Source organism: Heterocephalus glaber, unplaced genomic scaffold, assembly GCF_053883595.1.
Source record: "Heterocephalus glaber isolate CG9 unplaced genomic scaffold, H.glaber_assembly_v1.0 deba00001447, whole genome shotgun sequence".
Taxonomy (NCBI): Eukaryota; Metazoa; Chordata; class Mammalia; order Rodentia; family Bathyergidae; genus Heterocephalus; species Heterocephalus glaber.
Genome location: NW_028258299.1, coordinates 12295140 through 12320263, shown reverse-complemented (window position 1 = coordinate 12320263; position 25124 = coordinate 12295140). Strand labels below are relative to the sequence as shown.

At 48.9% G+C, this 25124-nt stretch overlaps 1 protein-coding gene and 1 long non-coding RNA gene across 3 annotated transcripts in view; one reads left to right on the top strand and one right to left on the bottom strand.

The window, feature by feature from the left end:
- Window positions 1–25124, bottom strand: part of Plpp3 (phospholipid phosphatase 3) — a 76474-nt gene continuing 51350 nt past the window's right edge. The window contains exons 3-6 of one of the 2 annotated variants that reach the window (XM_004869632.4): window positions 24426–24706; window positions 23992–24049; window positions 14210–14386; window positions 1–1904 (exon numbers count right to left, since the gene is read on the bottom strand). In XM_004869632.4, coding sequence (XP_004869689.2) covers window positions 1779–1904; window positions 14210–14386; window positions 23992–24049; window positions 24426–24706 — 642 coding nt within the window. In that variant the 3' untranslated portion in view covers window positions 1–1778. The remainder of the gene's footprint in view (window positions 1905–14209; window positions 14387–23991; window positions 24050–24425; window positions 24707–25124) is intronic. The other variant, XM_004869633.4, reaches the window with a different exon arrangement.
- On the top strand, window positions 1756–24431 carry LOC106008133 (uncharacterized). The gene is made up of 3 exons (XR_015452495.1): window positions 1756–1929; window positions 2288–2434; window positions 20393–24431. It is a non-coding gene; the product is annotated as an uncharacterized LOC106008133 (long non-coding RNA).

Here is a 25124-nt window from a genome sequence, read left to right as displayed (position 1 = left end):
CAGGCTTCCCATGATTTACTTAGTTGTGTTATGAGCTTTTATTTAAAAAGCACATTTAATACAAGTATAGTTTCGCAGATACAAGTTTTCACTTTGTATGCTACAAAAGTCTTTGAATATTATTCTCTTTACAAAATGGAATCTTACAAAAATACTGACAATTTAATGTTTTTTATACAATTTTCTCTAGTTGCAGTTATTTCTCTCATTGTAAAACAATGGCTACCACAGAGCTACAATATTTTAGTTGAGATTAAAAAAATTAACTCAATGCTTTTTTAAGCAGCTAAAGTAAATAACACAGGTCGAGACACAGTTTATAATCATAGTGGATAAAGCTAAAATTGTTTCAGAAATAATATTTTACATAGTTAACTTTTAATGTTTTATACATTATTTATATAATATTTATATATAAAAATCATAGCTCGCTATACGTTGAAATGAAAGGACGGACTCTGTAGTAAGGATGTGCATGTGGTTGACTCATATGGTTATGTGTAGCCCTTTGAAAGGTTTGCATCCAAGGCTGAAAAGCATTTCTTCCTTTCTTCTTTCCTCAGAGGTTCAGTAGAAGGGGTCCCTGCCTACTGCCTGGAGTGGGACCTCTCTTGGAAGGACACTTGTGGATAGAGGATGAGGAAAGCTCTCCCCACGAAGACTTAACCCATGTGTTCTGCCCAGCAGAACCTACCAAGAACTGCCCTAGGGGTCAACCCCAAGACAATAGTGCTTTACACAGCTTAGCAAGAGCATCTCCCACCAAGACACTCTCCACTCCTTTACGCTGACGGGCAGCCTCTCAGGCCTGAGACCATCTGCTATTCTGGCCCCTTCTGGCTTCCAGTAGCCAAAGAGCGTGGTTCGCTTTTCACTCTGTCCCACCCCGCTCCCCTGTCTCTTGCACAGAAACCAGACTATGCCTTTGCTCATCTCTGGACCCTCACAGGAAGTCTCGGCAGGCACACAGCAGTGATTTCAAGGGAGACACAGGAACCAAAGTCTGGCCATTCCTAAGTATGCAAGTGCCTGGTGATTTGCGCATTCACACAGTGGCATCCTGAGTGGGACATTTTCACATCACAGGATGCCGAGTCAAAGAAGACACACGAGGGCCCACACCCTCCATCTCTTCTGACACTGCGCTATTTGTGAAGTTCACTCTTCCACAAAGAGTCTCCTAATCTCTAATGTGAGGGACTGTGGCCTGGGGAGGTGATGACAGTCTCAGGACTGGGGATTTGGATTTGGGGTCTGATCCCTGGACCAAGCAAACTTGCTCATTCCTTGTGTTTAAAACCCAAAACAAAACTTCCTGCACCAAAGTCCACAGCTGGGAGTCGAGTGCGATGGCCAGAGGGCTGGGAGAGGGGAGTTCCACGGCCCTCACTGTGATCGGGCTCCGTGTGCTGCCATGTGAATTTGCGCTTTTCTCACAGGCCTCGGGGGGTCCCAGATCACAAAGGAGCCCAGCAGCCTCTGCTCACATTGTGCTACTGTTTGCTCCTGAACAAGCCTGTGTTCACTAGAACATGAACACTTAGCCCCATTGCACATCCGCGACTCTGGCACTCGGTGTTAGTCTGCTGTCGTTTCCACATAGGTGAACACTACCTATTTTGGAAGGCCACAAAGTAAGACTTTTTTTTTTCCTTTTTAAAAATCAACTGGGCGAAAAGTTTTTCCCTACATTCTACTGTCTGATGAGACTGGAGAGAGCAGCAAGAACTTGCTGTCAGCAGTCACTTTACAGAACCCGCACGGGAGGCGGGCAGCACCTACACCATGTTGTGGTGATTGTTCCTGTCAATAATGTCCACAGGGGAGAGAATCTCCTTCCTGATCGCAGTGGGAGGCAGGGTGAGTGTCGTCTTGGTCTTGAAGAGGTCCGACACAAAGAATACCTAGGAGCACAAAGCAGAGATCCAAGTAAGTCGTCAACATCCAGGGTCTGGGGCAGGCAGCAGGGGCAAGGGGAAGAGGGGAGGGACACAGACTATAGGCAAAGGCGGCCCCAAATCAGAGGGAAAGACCCTAGAGATCACACTGTTTAATCTGATTGTTCAGATGGGGACACTGAGACCCAGGGAAGGGGAGTGATATGCCCCAGGTTGAACGGGTGTAAAATCTAGTTTTATGGATTCTTAGTCCAGTGCTCTGTATCTACAACCCTTACTTCCTTAATTCTCAAGGCAGATGAACAATGGAAGATAAATTCCTAAACAAGGGAAGCAAGTCACAATTAGTCATTAATCAAACCACACTACTTTCCCTTTCCTCAATACAGAATCCAGGGTGGAACTGAGAAAGAGCCAGTATGAATTCCTATCAGCTGGTGGTGGAGTAAGGATGCAGCGGTGACCACTTTGCCCTGAAAAGCCTATGATGTCAACCATTTGATGGGGTCAAGAAGCCAGGGCCTTGTTGCCTGCAGGTCAGCAACTAAGTGGGGGAAAGGGTTGATGACAATCTCCTATCCTCAAAGCTGTTCTCTGCCTTGGGATCATTAGGAAACATTCACTGACACCCATCTGCACAGTATAAGGACAGCTCAGAGGGGCTTGCCATCTCTGTGAGCTCGGGAGGAAAAATGTACCCCAAGAAGAACATACACTTGGTACTAGATGGCCAAGCAAATATACAGACATTCAGCTGAGCCATAGCCGCAAGAGTCTTATTAGTAACCCTAAATGGGGACTGCCAGTCATGTGATTTAAAGGGAGCTACAAGGTTGGGTTTGAGCTAGAGAATACAATTCTTCCCAAGTTCCTACATCCTGCAGCTTGCTGAGCCAAACTGCCCTGGCATCACCTGCCGATGGTGACAGGTTCACCTAATGATGATGGCATTGCCACTCCTTGCTAGCCACTGATGGGCATGGAAATAGAGTTCCTAATAAGACGTCACCAACATTAAGGCTCTAGAGCCAGGGCCTGGTCCCAGGAAGGCCTTGGGCTATCTAGTGAACTGATTTCTACAACATCCCTTCTGTAGCAACACAGAGATCAATAAAGTGCCATAAAAACCAAAGCAAGAAACTGGAGGTGCTGGTTACCAAGGGAGAGAGGAAGGGGGTGGCTAGAAAATGAGTAGAAAGGAGGCTTACTGGTCACTGTAATACCCTTTGTGCTTTTTAATTTTGTACCTGTTATATATAATGCCTACTCAATCACTGAATATTTTTGTTAAAAAAAAAAAACGAAAGCTAGGCCATTTCTGTGCTACTATAAGAAAATGAAATATTAGCGAACACCTGTAACAATCAATTCACTCATAGCCTGAGTCCACTGAAAATACCATTTGCAAAGGGGAAAAAAACTAAGCCTTTTCTCCCTTTCTTTTCTAAGGAAGTTAGAGCAGGGACGACTTTGGTACAGAAAGGTGTCTGCTAGCCAGCATCAAACCTGAGACCAGGGAAGAACAGACCTGTGGACCACGTACCAGGAAGCTCCAGGCCTCCCAGACCAGGGAGTCCCTCACAAGTGGCCAGGAAGGGGTCTTCAAGTGCTCAGAGGAGGGAAATGCTAACACACATGGCTGAGGTGAAGGTGCTCGACAGTCCGACTTTCAGCTCCTCTCCCATGTGTCTCCTTTTCTCTCCAGCAGCCTCACCTCTGGACAGTGTCTTCTTCTCTACCTGGAAAACTGTCCTCTCTTACATCCTTTACTTTATCTTCCAGGATGTGGGTTCAATCAATCCCTCCATCACTGGTTCTCACTTCCCCTGGATTCGTGAAGTAAGGATTCTCACAGCCCTGATTTCTTCTTCCTGCTCCTCTTTCTCCTCCTCCTCCTCTCTCCCCTTTTCTTTTTCTTTTTCTCTCTCTTCTCCTTTCTCTTCCTCTTCTCCCTCTACTTTTCCTTCTTCTCTTTCTTTCTCCCTTCCTCCATGCCCCTCCCCCCAGGCCATCCCCCCTGCTGCAGGCAAATACAGCAGGAAACAACTGGCCCGTCCCAAACACACCCCCCCCCCAGGAACTGGAACCATCTGTCCTTCAATCTATCGGCCCATCTCCCAATCTGTTTGATCTCAGAGCCACTACGCAAGACGGTTTTCATTTCCTAACTTCAAGACAGGAATAATACAAAGGGTAAAGCTCACAATGAGCCAAGAAGACCTAAAGCCATGTCTGTTACATAGTTCAGGACAAGGCGCTAGACACCAGAGTCCGTCCTGGGCCTTGACCAGTCCCACTCTCCCACATCTCCGAAGTCGTGCTTATGGGCTACGCTTCCCAGATGGGAGGCTGAGCCCCAGTATCACCCACAGCACTTGGACAGGGCCTTGCACATCCAAGACACTCAATCAATATTTGTCGTTTAATTTCTAAAGTTCTCTCTACTGTCCGGGCGGCAAGCACTCCGGGCCCTTCGTGAGTTTCAGGGAACATGCATACTGAGACACCACACCCCGCTGCTAAGTCATGAGATGAAGGCCTGTGTTGGTCTCGCAGAATCCCGCCTCCAGCTGGACTCCGATCTCAGCGAGGCTTGAGGTTCCACCAACACTTTTGGGGGATCATGAAACACCATCCTGCAAGACTCAAACAGGGCCCAGTCCTCCTAACGCCTGAACAGCACTACACACAAAGGACTAGTAAAAGTGAAAGTGTTTCGGCCTGGAGCACTCTCACTTCCTACAGAAGACGATCTCCACCCAGAAAGCAAACCAGAGGCCCAGGCTGGGAAAGCCTTGCACAGATTCATGGCTATCCCAGTCTGTGGGGCAAACCCACTCCCAGCCCACAGCCCACGCCTCAGCTCTCCCTGGCTGCACTGAAGAACATACTAGGTCTCAGGGAACGAGAAAACCAGACCGAGAGGAGGTCATGGTGACACAGCCCAGCACATTTGCTTTCAGTTTAATTTTTCTGATCCTCTGAACTTTATACATTTGTTTGAAAACAGAACGAATGTGATTCATAAACACGTATTAACTCCTGCTGTGTGTAAGTCCCAGGAATATAAAGGCAGAGTTCTTTGCCCTCCAGAAGTTGACAGGCCAGTGAAGGAGAAGAGGTAAAAAGCCACCGACAGTGCCATGTTTGAAGAACCATGACAGAGGGAAGCACGGTGTCACAGAGTGCAGAGAAGATGGCATCTGCCATACACTGTCGGTGGGAGTGGGCCTCACAAGCCATCTTCCAAGAACAGATATCTGAGCTCTGCTTTAAAGACCACGGAGCAGCCAGCCAGGTGGTGAAGGCAGGAATGTTGTTCCAGGCAGAGGGCGCAGCTTGTGCACAGCTCCAGAGGGAAAGGGCAGCACTGAGGAGCTGCAGGAAGCTCAGGAAAGCTGGGGCAGAGCATCCCCGGGGCCAGGGGAGCAGCTGGCTCGATCTTGAGAAGCCTCCTCGGACAAGGTAAGCAGTTGAGGCCTCAGCCTTTGGGCCCTGGGAATCATTATCAAGGCTTCAGCAGGGAAGCAGCCCATTGGCAAGGCTCACACTTGGGTCGTGTTAGCATCTGAAATGCAGAAGGCTCAGAGAGGGTGCGGTGAGCTTGAAAGCCAGGGCTGAAGAGTCTAGAAGAGGGTGAGGCCTGAACTCTAACCACATGAGGAAGGCAAAGAGGAAGAGATGGGTTTTGAAAGGTTGAGCCAAGGGCTGCAGCTGACAGAGAGGGCGTGCGTGTGCACGGGTGGGGAGGTGTTGAGAGGGAAGCGATGCTTTTCTTTCTGATTGCTTTCTACTCTAAAATTCCACACACTAGTTTCCATAAATATTATTAAAATGGGGACGATTACACTGAGGGGGGAAATGATAGCTCTGCTTACTTCTGCCTGCTATATTTTGGCTTGGGGAAGTGAGTCTGACCTGCTGAGTCAGAACGTGATCAGATCCAAGGGCAGAAGATGATCTGATCTATCCAAACGCTTGACAATGTAGCTCCTCCTTGGAGAGCAAGCGGAGGCACAAACAAGGCAGCTGGGGGCTGGAGGAAGCTCGATCACATGACCAGGAGATAAGAGCCATTCAGGGAGAGGCTTGTGGCAAAGGGTGTCTGTCGCTGTCTCACCCTCTGCACTGCCCTCCTCTACTCCCCATCTAACAAAACAGCACCAGCACAATTTCTTTTGCTCTTTAAAGTAGAGCACAGTGGCGTCAAATCCAAGTTTTGCCACTGTCAGCCAAATACCTACATGAGGGATATCTATGTATGTCAGGGGGTCCACTCCAAAGGTTAAGTCACAATGGGCAGAAGTCTGGCAGACTGGCCTGTGTGTTCAGTGCCAGATTATACAAAATCATTTCTTTTTCTCTGACCCTTAGGTACAGAGAAGGAAAAAAAAGAACTAGGAAAAAGAAAAGGAGAGAGAGAAAGTAGGAATGATGGAGAATATGAATGAATGTGTAGAAGCTAGATGTGGAGACCTTGCCAGTAGGTAAGATCTGCTTTTCAAGACCTACGTGTCTGGGGTTATTTTGGGGAGCGAATCAGCACCCTGAAAAAGGAAGATGCTTCTGATGAGGCTGTCAGCATTCACCTACTCTCCCTTAGAGAACACCCAGCTCACTCCTGCTGGGTGCTGCCTGGTGAGAGCTCTCCAAGAACCAAGCGGACCGGAAGAAAGAGGCCTGGTCAGTAGGCACATGTCCACTTCCACGGCGGTGGGTGGCTGAGTCAGCAATCTCTGGGGTCATTTTATTAAGGGCAAACTATGGCAACAAAATTGTCTTTAAGTGTTTCTGGAGCCCTTGAGTGTTTCGACTCCTGGCAGTGTGCAAGGGAACCTGAAGACAGGAATCACACCTTTACACAGAGATTCATAGGTGCTCCATTGAGCTTGGATACCAGCGCAGGGCAAGTAACTTTGAAAACAAAAGACTCTTAAAAGCAGAAGAAAACAGAGCTGTCTCTTTGGGTATTTCTCAAGGTACAGATCTCACATCATTCTTTTCAGAGTCACCAGAGTGCTTCTTGTAAAAGCAGAGTCCTACGTGCAGTGCAGTCCTACTGAGCATGTGGCCTGGAATTTGCATTTTAGCAAACACTGCAGATGCTTGTTGTACAGATGCAAGCTGAGAGACATTAGTCGACAATCTATGGAGGGGGAAAGATGGCCTCCCCTCTTAGGTGCGATCGTTTGGGAATGGCTCCTTTATCTCTACTTGGGCACCATGGGCTGCTCTTTCCTTCTCTCTTTGGTTTCTATAGTGGACTTTCAATCACCTTCCATTCCAGCATCAGACCACACTTGATGTGTGGTGCTTTACATGCCATGTCACGTTCCTCCTTCTAGACTGTGAGCCACTCGAGAGCACAGATTGTGTTGAGTCATCTCTGTCCTCAAGGCCCTCCCCTGACCCCATGTGGCAACAGAGCCTGTGGGTGCTGCTCCTGCATTCGCTCCAGTGTGCAGTGGCCATGGGGCTTTCTGGTGTACTGCACTGAGTGATCGTGCAGACTGAGGAAGGAGCTTTCTTAGGGGGAGAAAGCCCTGGGAACAGAGTCACACTCACACCCAAAAGTGTCGTGAATGTCATCTAAAGAAAAGGCATCCTTCCAGTCTTGTCTTTGACTAGATGGAGTTACTCAACTGCGGTCTTTACCTTTTGACCTCAATAAAGGGCTGAGAACATGCCAGTTATCTGTGCTGGGATTTCCCGGTGCATCTGAGAGGAACATGATGGGGTACAGAAGGTGTCACATAGGAGTCATGTGGCAAAGCTGCTATTTCTGGGTGACCCAAGCTAAGTCACATTCTTGTGCAGTCTTAAACTGATGCAAAATGAAGAGGTTGACTTCAGGTGACCTATCTGCCCTGTGTTTCTGTGCAAATGTTAGTAATTAGTACTAATTATAAACCCTGCCTTCCCATAGTTACTATAAGGCTATAACAGAGTAATGTATATGAAAACACCTGGTATTTCTGTAAAGGACTATTCAAATCCCACCTCAGTTACCATCTGAGAGGCTCATCACTGCTGCTGAGGAATGTAAATGAAGTTATTCACAGTAAAAGAAAAAAGGGTTTGGAGAGGCAGAAGCGAGAGTGCCATGGGCCCTTCTGAAGGAGAACATGGTCCTCACTGCCCCCAAAGTCCCACTGCTCTGCCTTGCTGGGGTTGGGAAACGTGGCGTGTTCTTTCTCCTCCACCTCCACGTCCACGCCAGTCCTTCTGCAGGGACTTCCTGCCTTGCCTTCTGTATTGTATAGGAAATATCCACTCATCTTCAAGAATCACCTCCTCTAAGACTGTCCTGGCCTGCACACACCCTCAGGGAGAGTTAATTATCCTGGATCTTGTGACCCAGTGTCCTCAGGAGCCACAGCGGTGTCCTCCTCTTGTGTGTGCGTGCTTGCTCACGTGTGTGTTCCCACCAGATAGGCGAGAACCATCAGGAAGTTACCATATCTAATTACTGGGTGGCCGCCATCAGCAGGTTTAAAAGTTGAGACAAAATATTAAAATATCTCAGGAAAGTCTTCTTTGTATGGAGATGCCTCTGTCAGGTTAGGATGAAAAGGGTTTTTTCTTACTATAAATCATGGTCAAGTGGTGTCTCTGCACTGTAAGCTCTTGAAAGACCAACTCCTTTTAGTTCTGAATCTTTAGGACAAGCATAGTACATAACACATAATACACATTCACACAGCACGTGGTCCGTGCTAGGCATTTTGCAACTCTTAGTTACTGAATCCGCTATCCAAAAATCGAGTAAGACACTGTCATCTCTGCGACAGAAAAGGAAGCCCACTGACAGGTGAAGTGACTTGTCCCCTAGGCCAACTCTCAAGTGACAGAACTCCCTTTCTGGGTCTCTGCCTCCTCACCCACATGATGCATCTCAGCAGGGGAGCTAGAAAGGAGATTTCAGAGCTACTTGGCAAACTGCAGTGTGTTGCAGAGCTGGCTTCTGCAGGGCCAGAAAAGACTTGGGAGGTCACGGTACCCAGGCAGCGCTGGGATAGACACAAAGGGCATCTCCTGTTGGAGAAGGCAGCTCACAAATCCCTAGCATTTGCCCTGCATGCCTGGAGCTGCTGCAGTTCTAGCCACTGAGAAGGATTCAAGTGGCTCGGGATCGGTTCCGTCTCCGCCTCCGTGTGTGCCGACCTCCCTGTGCCATGCGTTTCCTCTCGCTAGGTCATCACTGCTGAACTCCCTCACACTGGCTCTCTCGCTGGACTCTCCCCAAGGTCACCATGCTGGGGCAGAGACAAAGAATGCCCTCGCCCTTCCCTGCATCCTGGAGGAAGACAGCCTCACACAAAAGAGCGGCTGCTTGCTGGGCCACACCCCAGGGAAGAGGAAAACCAGGAAAGACCGCTGCGTGTTTATGAAACTCGCCAGCAGCTGCTTCCTCTGCTGAACCCACAGCAATGGCGGCTTGGCCCTGCCTGACCCCTCCCAGGGCCCCCTAATTTGCCATCTGTTAGAGGGTCAGCACAGGGGTGACCAGCTATGCAAGTTGTCACCAGACAGGAAATGAACTGATGTCGGTCCCTCCATCTGATCTCGGTGAACCGAGCTGTGCTGTTGGCGTCTGGCAGGGGTGACTATGGGTGCAGGTGGGAGGAGGCTGGGAGATGTCCTACGAGTCTACGGCTCTGCACTCTGGCAAGAGACCTGGAACGGAGGTCCATGTGTCTGGGAACCTGTAGATCTGTCCACGTGCTCTGCTGTTGGGGCTGTGGTCCTTCACCCTGCCCTGTGCCTCTCTGGCCACATCTCTGAAGGGGTGGCTGGTGTGCGGGCCTGACTGGCCCCACATGCTTGCATCTTCATGCTGAACACAGGACACCAGGTCCTTTTCATCTGCATCAGGTTATACGGTCATCTCTTTTGGAAATCACTCAGCTAGTGAGCAATCAGGAAAGGCACTGAACCCACTCTCATCTGGCATGTGACTTCTGTCTAGACAAGCCTGCTTGCTGTGACAAGACCAGCCTCAGTAGACTCAGCAGAAGTGGCTGGCTGTCATAGCCTATTGCCCAAGGGGCTCAGTGGCTGAACTGATCTCCCAGGGTAACACACAGTGTCACGGAGGGCTACAGGACAGGCTGCGATCCCCCAGTACAGGGCCCCCTTACAGCCTTTGAAGGGACGGGTCCACCTGCGGAAGCAAGTCCAGCTCAGTTACACAGGCAGCTGTGCTGTAGATCCCCTGTGCCTCAGTCACGGAGCCTTCAGGGCCTCTGGATTCCATTCACAGATGGGGACACTGAGCTCCAAGGGGAAGTATCTTGCTGAGGCCACAAGCCAACTCATCCTTCATGATTACCCAATGCTTACGGAGCCTCTTTTACATGCAGCCACCATCCTAGGCATTGCCCACGTTAAGCCCTGGATTCTGCTCTAAAGGCACCCACAATGTAGTTGAGGGGAACAAAGGAGCTGGTTAGTGACAGAACAGGCCAAAAGCCATGGCAGGAAGAAAGTGCTGGTGGCTATGACTATTCTGTTCTCGGGGAACAGAGAAGGCATGGTGAGCTGAACGATGGTGCCCTCAAAGATGTCCACGGTCTACTCTCCAGAACCTGTAAGGACACTACTCTGCTCTACAGCAGAGCAGACTTTACAGATGAAATTAAATTCAGGATCTTGAAAAATGGAGAGCCGATCCTGAGTTATTAGTGAAATCATAGGTTTTTAAGCAGGAGCCTGAGAATCTCAGAAGGTGATGTGGCACACAGGACAGGAGGAGGCCACAGAGGATGAGCAAAGCCCAAAGACTCCATGCTGCTGGCTCTAAAAAGGGAGGAGGACACCATGAGGCAAGGAACACAGGTAGCTCCAGAGCTGTCAGAGGCAGCTCCCCAGAGCCTCTGGATGGGACACAGCCCTGCCGACATCCCGATTTTAGCCCAGAGGGACCTGTTTCTAATTTCTGGCTTCTAGACCTATAAGAAAACACATCTGTGTTGTTTTAAGCCACTTAAAATTGTGGTGATTTGACAGCAGCCACAGGCAGCTAATACAGAAAGCTTCATCAACAGTGAGGTGAAGGTGGAACTGTGCTCCATCAGAGGGAGAGAGCGGTCCCGTCTAAGAGCTCGGGTGCGGGAAAGCGGGGAGAAGCTCAGCATGCCTGGTGATGCAGGGTGAGGCCTGGGTCTTGGAGCACGGGCACTGTGTGGAGACTGCTAGGGCTCAGCTCTGGCTTCTCGACCTTCTCTCTGTGTGACGTAATCCTGCTCGACTGTTTTTTTCTCATTTTAACTGAGGCTAACGACAGGACCTTTAGGATCTGGGGGTACTGAAGATGACAGTGCCTAACAGAGTGGAGCCAGCGAACAGCGCACCTCTGCTTGGGGAGCTCTCAAGGACTCGCGCCTCCACACCCTGCGAAGTGACCTTGGCACCATTCTGTGCACTCCTTCTCGAGCTCCCTCGATGTCTCTGTTTGAAGAACTCTGGGTTCAGCTCCAGTCTCACTGAGCCGAGCACTAGGCTTTTCCTGAGATTCACTGGCACGGTCAGCCCTGGTCCTGGGGGAAAGTCCTGCCACAAGCACGAACTCGAACAGCAGAGGCCAGAGACTCCTGCCCAGAGGTGAGAGCCACGGAGCACGACATAGTGGGCATTCACACAACTGCAGAACCTGTGAGGCAGACCCGCCCCCTGGGCAGCGGCGGTCCTCATCAGACGGTGCCCCCCACCCTGCTTCCAGGTGGACACCATCTTTGACTCAGTCCAGGGTCCTGCTTCTGTCCTCCTCACAGTCAAAACCAGGACAGCAGCATCCTGGCACTCACCCAGGAAACGGCATACCTTCTGCCTTCCTGGCTCCCAGCCCTCCCTGCCCATGCTTCTCAGATGACAAAAGCAGAACCCTCAGTGCTGTGACTCCGAGTCAGTTGGGACCGGACCGAGAGGTCCTGCTGTGCACTGGGCTGAGGCTCAGGTATTTGGAGAAAAGTGATAAATAAGATCAAGTCCCTGCCCTCGTGTGTTCACAGCTAAACAGGCAAAAGACAGGTAAGGAGATTTTTGATCCCTTTCCAAGCTGTCTCTTTATGGTAAGCCAGATTTTAAATGGCAAAGCAACCACTAGACAAACCCTAGGCTTCAGAAGGACCCCGACACCCTAAAATGACACGCGTTAAGGAGCTGTCTATGCAGCTTCTGCTTCGGGTTAGCTCCATGTGGCCTCCAGTCTCAGCCCCCTCCCCTCCTTGCCCAGCGCAGAAGGCACAGCTGTGAATGAATTCGAACCTTGGAAGCAAGCAACTGTCTCCTAGCTCTTTGATCTTGGATGACTTAGTCATCACTCCCAGCCCCAGTGACCTCACCTGGAAATGACCCCATGTGGCTCAAAGGAGACAGTGGGTAAAGTTCTAGAAAGGTGCCAGCCAACAGAAGGTGCTTTACATAAGCCAGGACCAGATTCCTACCCCTAGCTATGATCGGCCAGAGCCAAAGAGGATAAAAAACAGGCCCTTCCTTTCCCTTCTAGAAAATAAACCCTGGTCCCCCTGAACAGTCTGTCTAATTGCTCGTGGCTGGTGCTCTGGGGTATAAAAGAGAGGAAGGCTGGAATGATCCCCACACCTTTTAATTTTTTTAATTGGGGGTGCAGGAGACTCCAATTAGGGCTGTGGCGCCGGCGAGAAGGAAACAGAGCAGCGGGCCCCAAGGGCTGGACTCCTGCTGAGCAGGGCCACAGAGAGGGACACGGGCAGCAAGGGCACCCTTCCTGCAAACACCCACCCCCGCTGTCACTCCACATGAAAGGGCCAGGCACCCGGCACAGGCTGGCTGGTGACAGCTGCTCTCCTTAATGCTTTGCTCCCCCAATTCTCTCCCTTCTGGCCTTCACGTGTACCAGTAAAGTTACAATTAAAAACAAAACAAAAAATAAAAAGGAACAGAAAGCAATGAAGACGGCCACAGAGACAGCCAGTCCGTCCCTTAGGCCAGGACTCCCACGCCAAGGCAGGCAGGCGGGCGGGCAGGCGCTTCAGATCCTACTTTGGTTGTGGTGTCCGCTCTGACCGGCCAACTCCTTCTCCTCACCAGCCCTCAGCCACCTGTCTCTATGTCTGCTGCAGCCCTGCCTGTTCTCCAGCTCTGCAGCTTGACCCAGCTGTACACACAGCTAGAACGAGGTTTCCTGGGGAGCAAGGGCTGAGTCTCATCCATCCCTATGCTTCCAAGCGCCTCTTCCCCACAGTGATTTCAGGAAAGGTTAATCAACTCACTGGCTTGAGCCTATGGTTTACTAAGTGCACACTGACTTTGCCTGAGCTAGGATCCCTGAGAGCCTTTGGTAAGACAGAGAGTGATATATATTTATATATGGTTCCTGCCTATCTGCAGGGAGACACATCATCAAATCAATCACAGGCTACATGCGGTTACAGAGCAGAATGGCTACTTTAGGAAGATGGGCTGCAGCCGAGCTTAGAAACCAGGACCAGAGAAGTAGGAAGTCTAGATTTCTCTCTTGTTCATAATTCTTACTGTGAATGAGCAAGGTTAATACTAACAACGGTGCAACCTCCATGCATGCTTAAACACCCAGCTTTTACCAAGCCTGGAGTTCTTGCCAGCCTGGAGTGGGCCCCTCGTGCTAGGTCAGGGCTGCTCAATGAGCTCTTCCAAACTCCCAGTGTGCATGAAAAGCAGAGCTCACTGGTGCAGGCTCAGAGAGGTGGGGCGCCTTATCCCACACTCAGGGGGGTTAAAAGGAGCTGGCCCATTCGTATGGGCGAGCCAACACGGGGCCCAACTGGTGACTTGATGCACACATCCTGGACCAGCGGGGCTCAGCCTCCAGAAAAAACCTCCCCTCCAGCCAACACAGGCTGAGGGCCCCAAAGGTCTCCATGGGAAGGGGAGGCGTTTTCCAAGAAGCAGAAAAGTTGTACTGAAGACCCCGTGTTCACCAAAGCAGTGTGTGAGTCCAGAGACTTCAACTCTGCTGCTCCCTTGACGAGTGATCCTGGGCAAGTTTCTGGCCTCAGAGACCTCATGCATACAGTGCATAGGCTGGACAATGTCTCAAGTCACTTCTAATGGCAGCATTCTGTGAACCCAGACCTTCTGAGTTTATGGAGAAAGAGGCTTTACAGACCCTTCACAATCAAAACGCACGGGCAGGACAGACACAGAAACGACTCATTAGCCGATGGCTCCTTGGGATGGACACCAAGAGGACAGTGGGAATGAGGGCTCCCCGCCTGCGTCACTGAGCTGGAAACATTTAACAAGCCATAGTCCTGGCTCTGCTTGCAGGCTGAGCGTCAGAGGCTACTTACTATGCAGCCAGCCACCAGAGCTCCTTGGGCAAACCCTGCCAGGACATCGCTGGGGTGGTGCTTGTGGTCAGATATGCGGGACAGTCCTGTGTAGAAGGCCATCATGATCAAGGTGAACTGCAGGAGGGGCCGGAGCAGCCGGGCACCTCTCCAGGTGAAGCGGGCCTGCAGGTATAGCTGGAGGAAGGAGACAAAAAGAACAGACTCCACATTACTCTCCACACATGGGCACGAGAACTCCAGCTCGACATGCACTCTATTTCTGCTATGAGGATGCATCCATTCTGGCGGTGCATTGCCACAGAGTGTTTCGTTTGGACCCGACCTCCAGCCAGTTACGTAAGGCCCAGCCTTCATGCTCCTAACAAAAAATAAGGAAAAAAAAGGAAAGATAATATATGTAAATGGTTTTTGCATGCTGCCTGGCACACCATAGGCACCTTAATAAACGTGGTTTCCGTTTAACTTCTGGATTGAGACTAATTAGAGAATAGTAACCAGGGTCAGAAAACGCTTTGTTTTACAATGGACACTGACTTTCAACACATTTGTGTATTTTGCTGGCAATTAGAGAGATTGCATCACCTGCTTCTCAACACTGCCATGGAAATAAAATCCATGATGCTGAGGGAAAGTCATCACGATATTCACAGCATATGATCTACTTCAAAAAAACAGCCATTCCATCTGAAGGCAAATTTCTAAGTCACCACTAAGAGCTCTGGATTTTCAATTAGCATATAAGGAAACACATAAACTGGGCACACAATGCCAGGGAACTTTCAAGTGGAAATCAACAGACACTGGGCTGGGTGGAGTGGAAGAATAACCTGGAGAAAATGGAAGAAAAAAAACCCACCTCTGGCTGAAGGAAAGAAGCTGAAATGACGTCAACTGGGTATTGTCCCCTTGAAGTTATCTTGCTACAGTTTCCGTTCTAACCTCTGGGCACAACCTACTTCCCAGGTTCCTGTGGGAACTGGGGAAATGAAGAGGAAGAGGCAAGGGGACAAGGGGAACTTCCGACTGCAAATCAAAGCACTGGGAGAGGCCGGAGAGAAGGGAAAGGCAGAGGGAGGACTGCTGGTCTCCAGAGAGACCTGCCCTTCCTGAGTCAGTGCCACCTTCCTCTGGAGGTCAGGACAGAGCACCAGAGGGGCCAGAGGGCAGAGGGGCTGGGCCTGGGCCAGCCTGAGCCATGCAGGAGCAGCACAAGAGTCCTCCAAAGAGCCAGGTGTAGGAACAGCAGGTGGCTGTGGTGTGGCTCCATGTGGTGCCTGCCTAGCATGCACAAAGCCTCGGGATGATCCCTAATGCAGCCAAGAAGAAGGGAAAAGAAAAGAAAAAGAAAGAGGAAAACAGCAAAAAATTTTATAAGCGTACACTGGAGAATCTGAGAGTAACAAACAACTACCAGGAGGCTGCATGGACGCTGTTGGCTACGAAATAAATGATAAAAATCAAAGTTTTCCTCATATATAAATAATAGCCCATTAAAAATCTAAAAGCAGTGATAAAATCATCATCATAATACCAAAGAAGATTAAGTAACTACCCATTAACGAGAGAGAGAGAGAGAGAGAGAGAGAGACAAGATTTACGATGGGTGCGAAGGACACAGAAAGGAGGTCTAATTCCTATGCTATGGAGCACGCAGGGAATATGGATAAGTATACTATCGTGTTTCACAGGGATCCAGGAGAGAAGTTGGAGCAGGGTCAGTTACTAAGGGGAAAGGATAGCTGGCTTGAACCTGAATGGGCTGGCATCTGCTCTGGGTCAGGGAGACAGAGAGGAGTGTGGAGGGCTGAGAACCTGCCTTCCACAGCCCAGGCACTTCAAACAGTTCAGCACAGCTAGAGAAGAGTGCGTGGGGCACGAGGAGAGAAAGGCTGCAGAGACATGTAGGCACCTGTCCATGAAAGGCTCTGGGTGTCAAACTAAGGAATGTGGCCTTTATTCGGTAGAACATTTTCCCCAAACTGTATCCCAGGGAATAGTAACAGTCTTTAAAAAAAAGATGAGTGAGAGCTCTATACTAAGTACTTATTTCTGTTATCTAAAGTACTCACAAGATTATTACAGGCTTGAGAAGTTCTGTAGAAAAGACTTAATTGGCCTTCAATCACTACTTTTACAGAACATCAACCCACTGAACCACAAGTGGAAAATATTCCTATCGGAAATGCTGAACAACTAAATGTACTTAAGCCAGGCACTGAGTACCATAAAAAATGAATCTGGGTGCTCTTTAAGGACTCTGGGCAGAGCTGGGCCACACAGGCAATGCCAGTATCAGAGTGAACCTGCAGCTACAGGCCAAAGGCGTGTGCGTTCCTTTCTGCTGAACTGATCTGCCAGTGAGACACTGCCATTATGGATCAAAAGGTCCCTTGCTTTTGCAAGTGGAGACACAAGTCTTGAGAGCAATGGCAAGGTCAGAAGAAGGAATCTGCAGGTGCGCACTATGGTCGAGCCTTCCTCCTGCTGCTCCCAGCAGTGGCCGGGGGTAGGGTGGAGAGCAGGAGGAGCACAGGATTTCAGGAGAAGACCCTCAATGGGCTGCAGTTTCCTCCCAGTAAAGGTGTCACATGGATAAGGACAGGGCACAAGGTGCTACTCAATAAACAGATGATTTTATTCTTTAACTACTTCAACTAACCCCCAAATTTTCCTATTTCTCTCTCTCAAAAAGCTGCAGAAAACGCTTGTTCAACATCCTAGCAACCTTCCCCTTGCTGGCAGCCTGTCTACTTTAGGTCACAGGCCTTGGAATCCAGGGAGGGGCAGAGGAAGGGTGGATTTCCCAACCGGACAAAACCACATCTCCCCAGCCATTGACTCAGAGAACTTCAGGCTGGAGCTCCACACAAGAAATCAATACAGGAGAGGAACTTGTAGGGAGAGGAAGAGACCGGCATCAGAATAGCTCCAGGAAGGAGGGAAGTGCTCATGAATGAGAAAGGAGCTGGGGCCCTGGGAAAAGCTTTCCTGGGGAAAGCAGTAATGGCGCACACTCGGGGAGCAATGCTCAGGGATTGGCCCTGGTGCCCATAGCTGCAGCCACAGGGAAAAGCAGCACAAGAGTCAAGTTCGTTTCAGGGTGAGACAGCTCTGAGTCCAGGCCTGGTCTTGTCATTTACTAAGTACGTGGTCCTTTAACTTCTCTAAGCCTCAGTCTCCTCCTCTGTGAAACAGGTGGAACAGTATCTCCCTCTCAGAGTTGCTGGGATCAAAGAAGACAGCATGGAGCAGACTCTGATGGGCAGAGTTTGGGGCTCCAGTTTCAGAAATCTAGTTCACCCTTTTGCCCTGATAAATGAGATTTTCTCAGTGATGGGGATTTCACTAGAACAAGTAAATTACTGAAGAAAGAGATTGCACAGCGACCTTCCACCCAGCGGCTGCATCTGATAGAAGTCAGCTGCTGGCAACAGACTTTGAAGTTGACCGCAGAGCCCGATAACCCTCCACTCCACACCAATCTCACTGTTAAGTGAGTGTGACTTTGTTGGATCATGGCTTGTTCACATGAGCCACTCCAGACCAGATGTCTGAGCCTCTCTAGGACCTCAGAGTGCATCCTGCAGGCTGGGGACAGCAAGTTGCTACGGGTTCTGTTCATTCTCAGCCAAGGGGGCAGGCACACCTTTCTCAAGAGAGGAAGTCAAACCCGCTGACCACAAGGATGCCCCCATCCTGCCCCCATACAGCAAGGGGATATTCCCAGAATCAGAATACAAAGTCCAAGGCACCCCATAAGGGTTGCTTAGGAAAAGGGTGAGCAGAACTGGAAACACACAGAGCCTCCAGCACCCTGACCTCTCCCTGGCTGCCGCTGTCCTACCTGGAGCCACTTCCTCAACTGTGTGAAGGAGGGACTCTGGGCCGAGGAACCAGTATTTGGAACCCTCGTCCTAATTATCATTGGGATGCTGCAGCATGGCTGAGATCTACAGTCCTCTCTTTGTACTGTACTAAGATTTTACTTCCCATTGCTAAAACAGAACTGTGGAAGTGACAGGGATCACAATAAAAAAAGTTATGCATTTGCCTCCCTTCCTCTGAAAGGCTGCACATGAAAGTCCTTAGCAGACAGAAGTCACTCCATAAATGGAGTTCTCTTCTTGCTCCTGATCCTAGCTTCCACTGAGGTCCTGCAGAATCAGAATTCCAACAAAATCCCCCGAGACGGAGTTCCAGCTCTCCAGTCTGAACCCGCCGAGTCAGATGTGTGAGTGAGTCACAGGCTTATTCTTGCTAAGTCATGTGTTTCGTTACATGATTTGCAAACTGGGGAAACAGGTCTGCACTCTCTTCTCCTTTCATTTCCCTTGCTCTTGGGAAAATTCGGCTAAGAGTGAAAAGGAGGCTTTTGTCCTTCCCTTCCAGGAAGCCAGTTCACATCAATGACATCCAGAGAAAGAAACTTTCCTCCATGGATCCCACCTGGCTCTGGTTCATGGGCCTGGTAGCTTGATGACATGATAAGAAAATTAAAATTTCCCCCTGTGGAGTTATTTAACTGCTCCGAGGATAAAAGAATCTTTAGTTGACTTTTCTCCTCCCTTTAGAGAAAATCAAATCTGTCACTGCCAGGGGAAGGAAAGGAAGCTACCATTTTGCTGAGTGTGGTTGTAGACCTTGGGCAGGGTGTTTTAAATTATTTTACCTGCAACTGTCATGATAATCTTGTGAGATGGACACCATTGTGCCCACTTTATAGAGAAACCAAGGCTAAAAGAGGCCACATCACTCACTCAAGATAACAGAGAGCCATGACTTACTGAGAAAGTTTGCATTTTCGGAGTCCAGGATCTAGCTATCAAATACTGCTCTCCTGGGGGATTACTGTTTTGCACGCACAGTGTGGGTCTTTCATACCGGTCTCTTTGGTCTTCAGAGAAAATAAGCGACATGAGGGGACCATGCAGCTGTCATGTACAAAAGGACCCCCACCAGCGACGTTGGGAGCTTCAGGCTCCTTGAGTTCACCTGCCACATATTTTTATCAATATTCGTGCCTGAAACACAGGTGTCCAGCTTCCGTGGGAGCTGGAGCAGAAGACTCCCTGGCTGGTCTTGAGCCAGCTCTGGGTCACAGTGCAGGGAGAACCCCTTCCTCTTGGTGCCACCCTCTCCCATCTTGAATCAGAGCACTTCTCCAATTTCTCCACAACTACTTACTTTTCTGGTTTCCCCCACAAAACAGTGAGCTCTTTTCATGTCTCCAGGTGCTCACTGAAGGTCCAAGTTTCTAAGAACTTGTTCTCAGAAATGGATGGACAGATGGATGGATAAATGACTGAAGGAGGTAGGGAGGGAAAACATCTGGTACAGGGTTCTGTTCCCTTTGGGGAATTTGCTCCTGCACAGGGTTTGGCACACTGCACCAGGATCTGTGGGTATGTATGGCTCTCGGGCACACCAGACCCCTGGCTTAGATTCCACCCATGTTGAACAAAAACCTCAGTGACTAACAACCACAGCCCAGAGAACACAGCGGTCAGAGGGCAGCCACTTCCCTGTTTCCTTGGAACTCAACAAATGCTCCGACATATAAACAGTTCTCACGGGGCAACACAGGGTTCCACAAAGGTCTTTCCTGCACCACATGGGACCTTAGTGATCTATCAAGTCAGTGGTGAAAAGGCAAAAGAAAAGGTGGGAAGATCACAAGTTAGAGGCCAGCCTGGGAAACCTAGCAAAGCCCTGTCTCAAACTAAAATTACAGGAAAAGGACTGGAGATGTAGCTCAGAGGTAGTGTGTTTTTGCCCAGCATCCAGTGCACGAGGCCTTGTGTCCAACCTCCTTGAACAACCATCACCCAAAAAAAAAAAATCTCTCCCTCACAGAACTTGTAATTTAGTTGGAAAGACAAATGAACTAACCAGTGAATGAACATTAGAAACAGAGGGAAAGTCAGGCTGCAAAGAGAGACAGGAAGGATCAGTACTGGAGGATGGGACTGTCATTTTAAATGGAGTGTTCTGGGAAGGCTTCTCTGAAAAAGGTGACCTGAAGGCAGGGGACACCACGTGCACACTTCCTGCAAAAGAGCACATCCAGTAGGGAAAGGCCTTGGAGCAAACCTGAGCTGAAAAATGAGGAGTTAGGACTGATGATCCCAAAGGACAGTGACAAATCCTCAAATGTGCTCTCTACTTTCTGCTTCCTTCCAGCCATCAAAGCTGTACCGAATCGAATGCCTGCCAACCCCCGCATTACCATCGCCTTTCCTTCTGCACACAGGTAGTTCTAATCTCTCGTATCTTCACAGGACTAACCCTGCTCGAAGCCTCCCTGGCTTTGGCCACCCTCTACTCCAGGTGAGCTTGGGTGCCCCAATTCAAATGCTGCACTACATACCCACCGAATGCTGAGTGCTGAACGCACAAGTGAGTTCAAGGGCAGGGCCCGGGTCTGACACATCTCTGCAGCCCCAGAAGCTAGCAAAGAGCCTGACACCATGGAGGAGATGCCAGGTGTGCCGCGTGGATTGGTGTCTGCCCTGGTGTTGGCATTTTATGCAGACGACCACATGGTCCTCAGTCCCCGCCCAGGGACAAGCAAGGCCGACACATGTGGTCCTCTGGGGTACAGAGTGGGCTCGGAAGTAGGAAGCATAGTTTATGCCTATATAGGCTGTGGGGTTTTTCTTATTAGAATCTGAATTCATCTCTAAAAAGCCTTAACCTCATCCTTACGCTTCTGTGCCCAGAGATAATTTGGTGTTCGGGGCATGGTTTTTCCAAGCTATCCATTTTGCAAATCAAAACCTAATACGGAGAGCCCTTCAAAGCCGTTGAGGCTCTGGATGGTGGCCGCTACTGACAGGCAGGCAGTAGGGATGGCAGATGCTTCTGGTCGGCTGCTGTCTTTGAACTTAACAGCAACATGAGAATAAGTTTGTCCCTGATGGCTTCCCATCTTTCTTTTCAGCGTAGAGAGGAGTTTAAACTTCTTTCAAATAGAAGCACAGAAATCGAGCGATGAGTAGACCTCATCTAAGCCCACTCTTTACTTTGACAGATGGGACAAGTGGGGGCCAGAGAGGGAAGTGGAGACAACTCTGCAAAACAAGCACAACTGTGTCCACTTTGCAGGTCAATACACTGAGGCGTTCATGCCGAGTACCCCTCAGGGTTCCATGCCAGTCACTGCATGGCCAGTGTGGGTCCACATCTGTCTTGACTGTAAAGGCGAAAGCTGTCAATACTACACCAACTGGCTCCGATGTGGAACTCCAGGGAAGCTATGAATCACTGGCAAATTAGCAAAAGCACAGGGTGCCCTCCCCAGGGTGGGGGGTGGGGTGCTGGGCTCTGATTGCCCCACTCTGGCACCTCTGGGAGCACGTAGGTAAAAGCTCTGGGGAGGGTCCAAGGCTTCTCTGACTGATGCAGGGTTCTCACCTCCTCTGGCAGGCAGCCCCAGGGTCCTTCAAACTTCTTTCAGAAAGCTTTGCAAATCAGACAACAGACATTGTAAGGGCTAAGATTTCTGGGTAAAAATCACATAAAAACCAGCCCTGGTAAAGAGCACCATGTTCATTTTTGGCCCTTGGCCTCAGAGGTGGTTGCAGAGAAATACTTTTAAAGGTAAAGTCAGAGATGTGTGTGGGGGGGGGGGTGCGCGTGTGGAGTGCCCGTGGGTTGTGAATGGTGAATGCATGTATATTTGCAAGCGTGTGGGGTGCACATGACCAGAAGGGGGGCTCTGATAACACATTTAGGAGAGGAAGGATTAGAGGGCCTCTTCTCCTTCTCCCTCTCTCTTCCTTTTCTCTCTCCATCCCCTCAACTCCTTCCAGCAATGCAAAGGCACCACAATTTTCCTCCTCCCTTGGAGAAGTGCAAATACACCTATAATCAAAATACATACCTCCTCCTCATCATTCCCACAGAGATTCCTTGCTACAGCTAAAGCTGGTAAGGGGGCAAAGGGGGAGTTGGGGGCTCTCCCCATTAAAGCAGATCTGGAGAAAGGTACGTGTCCTCCAGGTGACATTAAAATTAGGCTCCAGAGCTTTTCTTTCCTAAGTTTGTTCTGAAGAGGTTTTTGTTTGCTTTGCCTCTTATAGTGTTGTACAATAAAAAGAACGTGTAGCAATGCTAGGGTCATAAAGACCAGCCCTCTAGCATCTTTTCTGCCTGCACTGGCTGTGGAACTTACGTTATTTAATTTCTTACATTCAAGTTTATTTCCAGAAACAAGATAATTAAAACACTTCTCATCAGGATACTGAAAGAAACAATCCTACATGCAAGCTGGATACAGTGCTTGGTACAAAGAAGGTCCTCAAAAGATGTACCCCAAACACAGCCCCATCCTCACCTTTTGGGTGGCTGTGAAGGATTCCTGCCCAGTGTTGGCTTTAAAATAATCCAGTACTTTTCTTTTGGAACAAAATAAAGGGGCATGAAAGAAATGAGCACATCCCCAACTCCTCTAAGCCTTTCACAAAACACTGAAATTACATTTATAAAATTGCTTCCAGCCCTGACTAAAATATACACATGGAGGAAGAACCTAAATATCTTTGCTAAGTTATCTTTTCTCAGAGCAAAACAAAACAAAAAAAATGAAGAATGGAGGGAAGTGTTATTCATGAATACATAAGTTCTAGTTTAAAGTTTTTAAAGTGTTGGGCCACCTTTTAGCTCTGTCTTAGGCAGCAAGAACTCAGGGGCCCCCAAACTTGAAAAGACGTGGGGAAGAAGCAAAACAAATGATCTCTGTTGTTTTTCTACAATTCCTAATCATGTTTTCAGAATAAACCAAAATCAAAACAGTCTTTTTCCAAACAGCTTATGCCCTTCTGAGCTACGTCTGACCTCTCAGCACCCTGTTGCTCTGAACTGTACCAAAGCAGCCGAAAGCAGGAAGGGTCCTGGCACACAGACCTCATTTGCGGAGGGGAAGGCAGGGATGACCATATTCCACCAACAAAGAAAAACAGAGCGGCTCCTGTCGTCGTGCAGCTGGGGCAGGCATGGGGTGGGGGCTGGGCACCTGTACTATCCCAGCACCTCCAGGAAACCCAAGCAGACACAGCCAGGCAGAGGCAATGTGGAGATGCATATACCAGGTCACCACTGGTTGAAGGAACTGAAACATGCTCCTTAATCTCTCAGGACCAGAGTCTCTGGATCCAAGAAATGCAGACCCAGTGGAGTTCTGAGGCCACTCATGTGTGCTCATGGATGCAGAAGTATTTTAGGAGACTCCAAATCACTCTCAGAAGTCAGGCACTGAGGGTCAGTCAAGCTTTTCCATCAGCAGAGTAAGGAGGAAAACTGAGGGGGTGAATACTACAAGGAAGTGGAACTGAGGGCTGGGACTTGAGTGACAGTTCTGGTGTTTATGAAAGTGCAGGCAATTCGCTTGGAGTTTCCAAGCCTTACTTGGTAACCTTTTCCCACAATACAGAGAATATTTTTTATAACACACGTTGTTCTAAGGATTCAACGACTTAAATGGGTTATTAGAAAGCAGTGCTTGTACCATAAAATATTATACAAATGTCATGAGCAGCGCATAATTTCAAAATGGGCACACAATCCTTATCAAGCAACATAGGAAACACTACTTTTATCTGAAAAATGGAAAAAACTTGGATCATAGAACAACTTCTGCTGTGGCAGAATGAGCTCAGAACGAAACCTAACTGTCCTCACTAAACTCTTTCTCAGGGATTTTACAGTGAGATTGGTTCCTAGTTATTCTGAGAGACTCAGGCTGGAACTAGACTGTGTTCAAATAGAAGGCAGGTACTTACCACCAGATACAGCATGGTGTACATGGAGAAGGAGGCGTGGCCAGAGAAAAAGGACTTCCTGCAAAAGCAAGAGAGGGCCATGAAAGGACATAGTTACATCCCTCATATTCACTTGTCTGTCTGTATTCCCTTGCTAGACCGTGACCTTAAAAGCAGGCTTTGTGTCTTGCTCATTTTTGCATCCTAGGTGGTGCTTTGGACACAGGCAGGATGAATAAAGAATGAACGAATGAATGGATATACCAATGCTACATCAAAATGGTGTATTTACATTGTTTTGCAGTCATTTGGCCATGAGTTCCTCCAGAATAGGGAATATGTCTTATTCACTCATCTAAACCAGAGCACAGCCTGGGACCTGGCTCAGTCAGTACTCACTGAACTCCCCTGTATTGGAGGGGTCCCCCTGAAGCCATGGGAAGGCGGTGGCTCACCTGGCTTCCTGAACTTTGTTGTCAGGGCCTCTGCATTGGTAGTTCTGAATGTAGCCCTGGGAGCAGTTGATCTGGCTGATATCAGGGTCGCAGATGCTGAGGAAGTAGGGACGCAGGCGCCCTATGGACACTTTTGCTATGTCGGTGAAGGACTGGCTGATGGCACAGCCAAAGAGGAAGCAACCCACTTGCTTATAGAGGGCCGCCACATAGGGATTCTGAATCGTGGACCGAGACGTCTCCTTCAGGTAGTAGATCCGGTAGAATTCTCCTGTGATGATCTAGAAGGAAACCGATAAGGGAATTAGGAGTATCAAGACCCATTGTCACAACTGATGCTGCAAAAGACATTTAATGATAGAGAATGTTCAGTATTTAACTACAGGTTACAATCTATAAAATTTGATTTTTATTTAGGAAGGGTGCAGATACAAATATGAATGGGATCAACATGGGCATCATTTCCTCTTTTAAAGTCCTACATGGCCATATAATAGCTTTATAATAAGAAAAAATGTGTGTGTGTGTGTGCGCATGTGTGTGTAATAAGAACTTACGTACAGGAGGGGATGGGGATAAAAAAAAAGAATTGAGATGTGTTATGTACATGCCCCAATTCCCCAGGAGAAATGTGATCATTATATACTGCAAACATGGACTAATTTTTAAAATTGAAGAAAAAAAACCCTTATATACAGG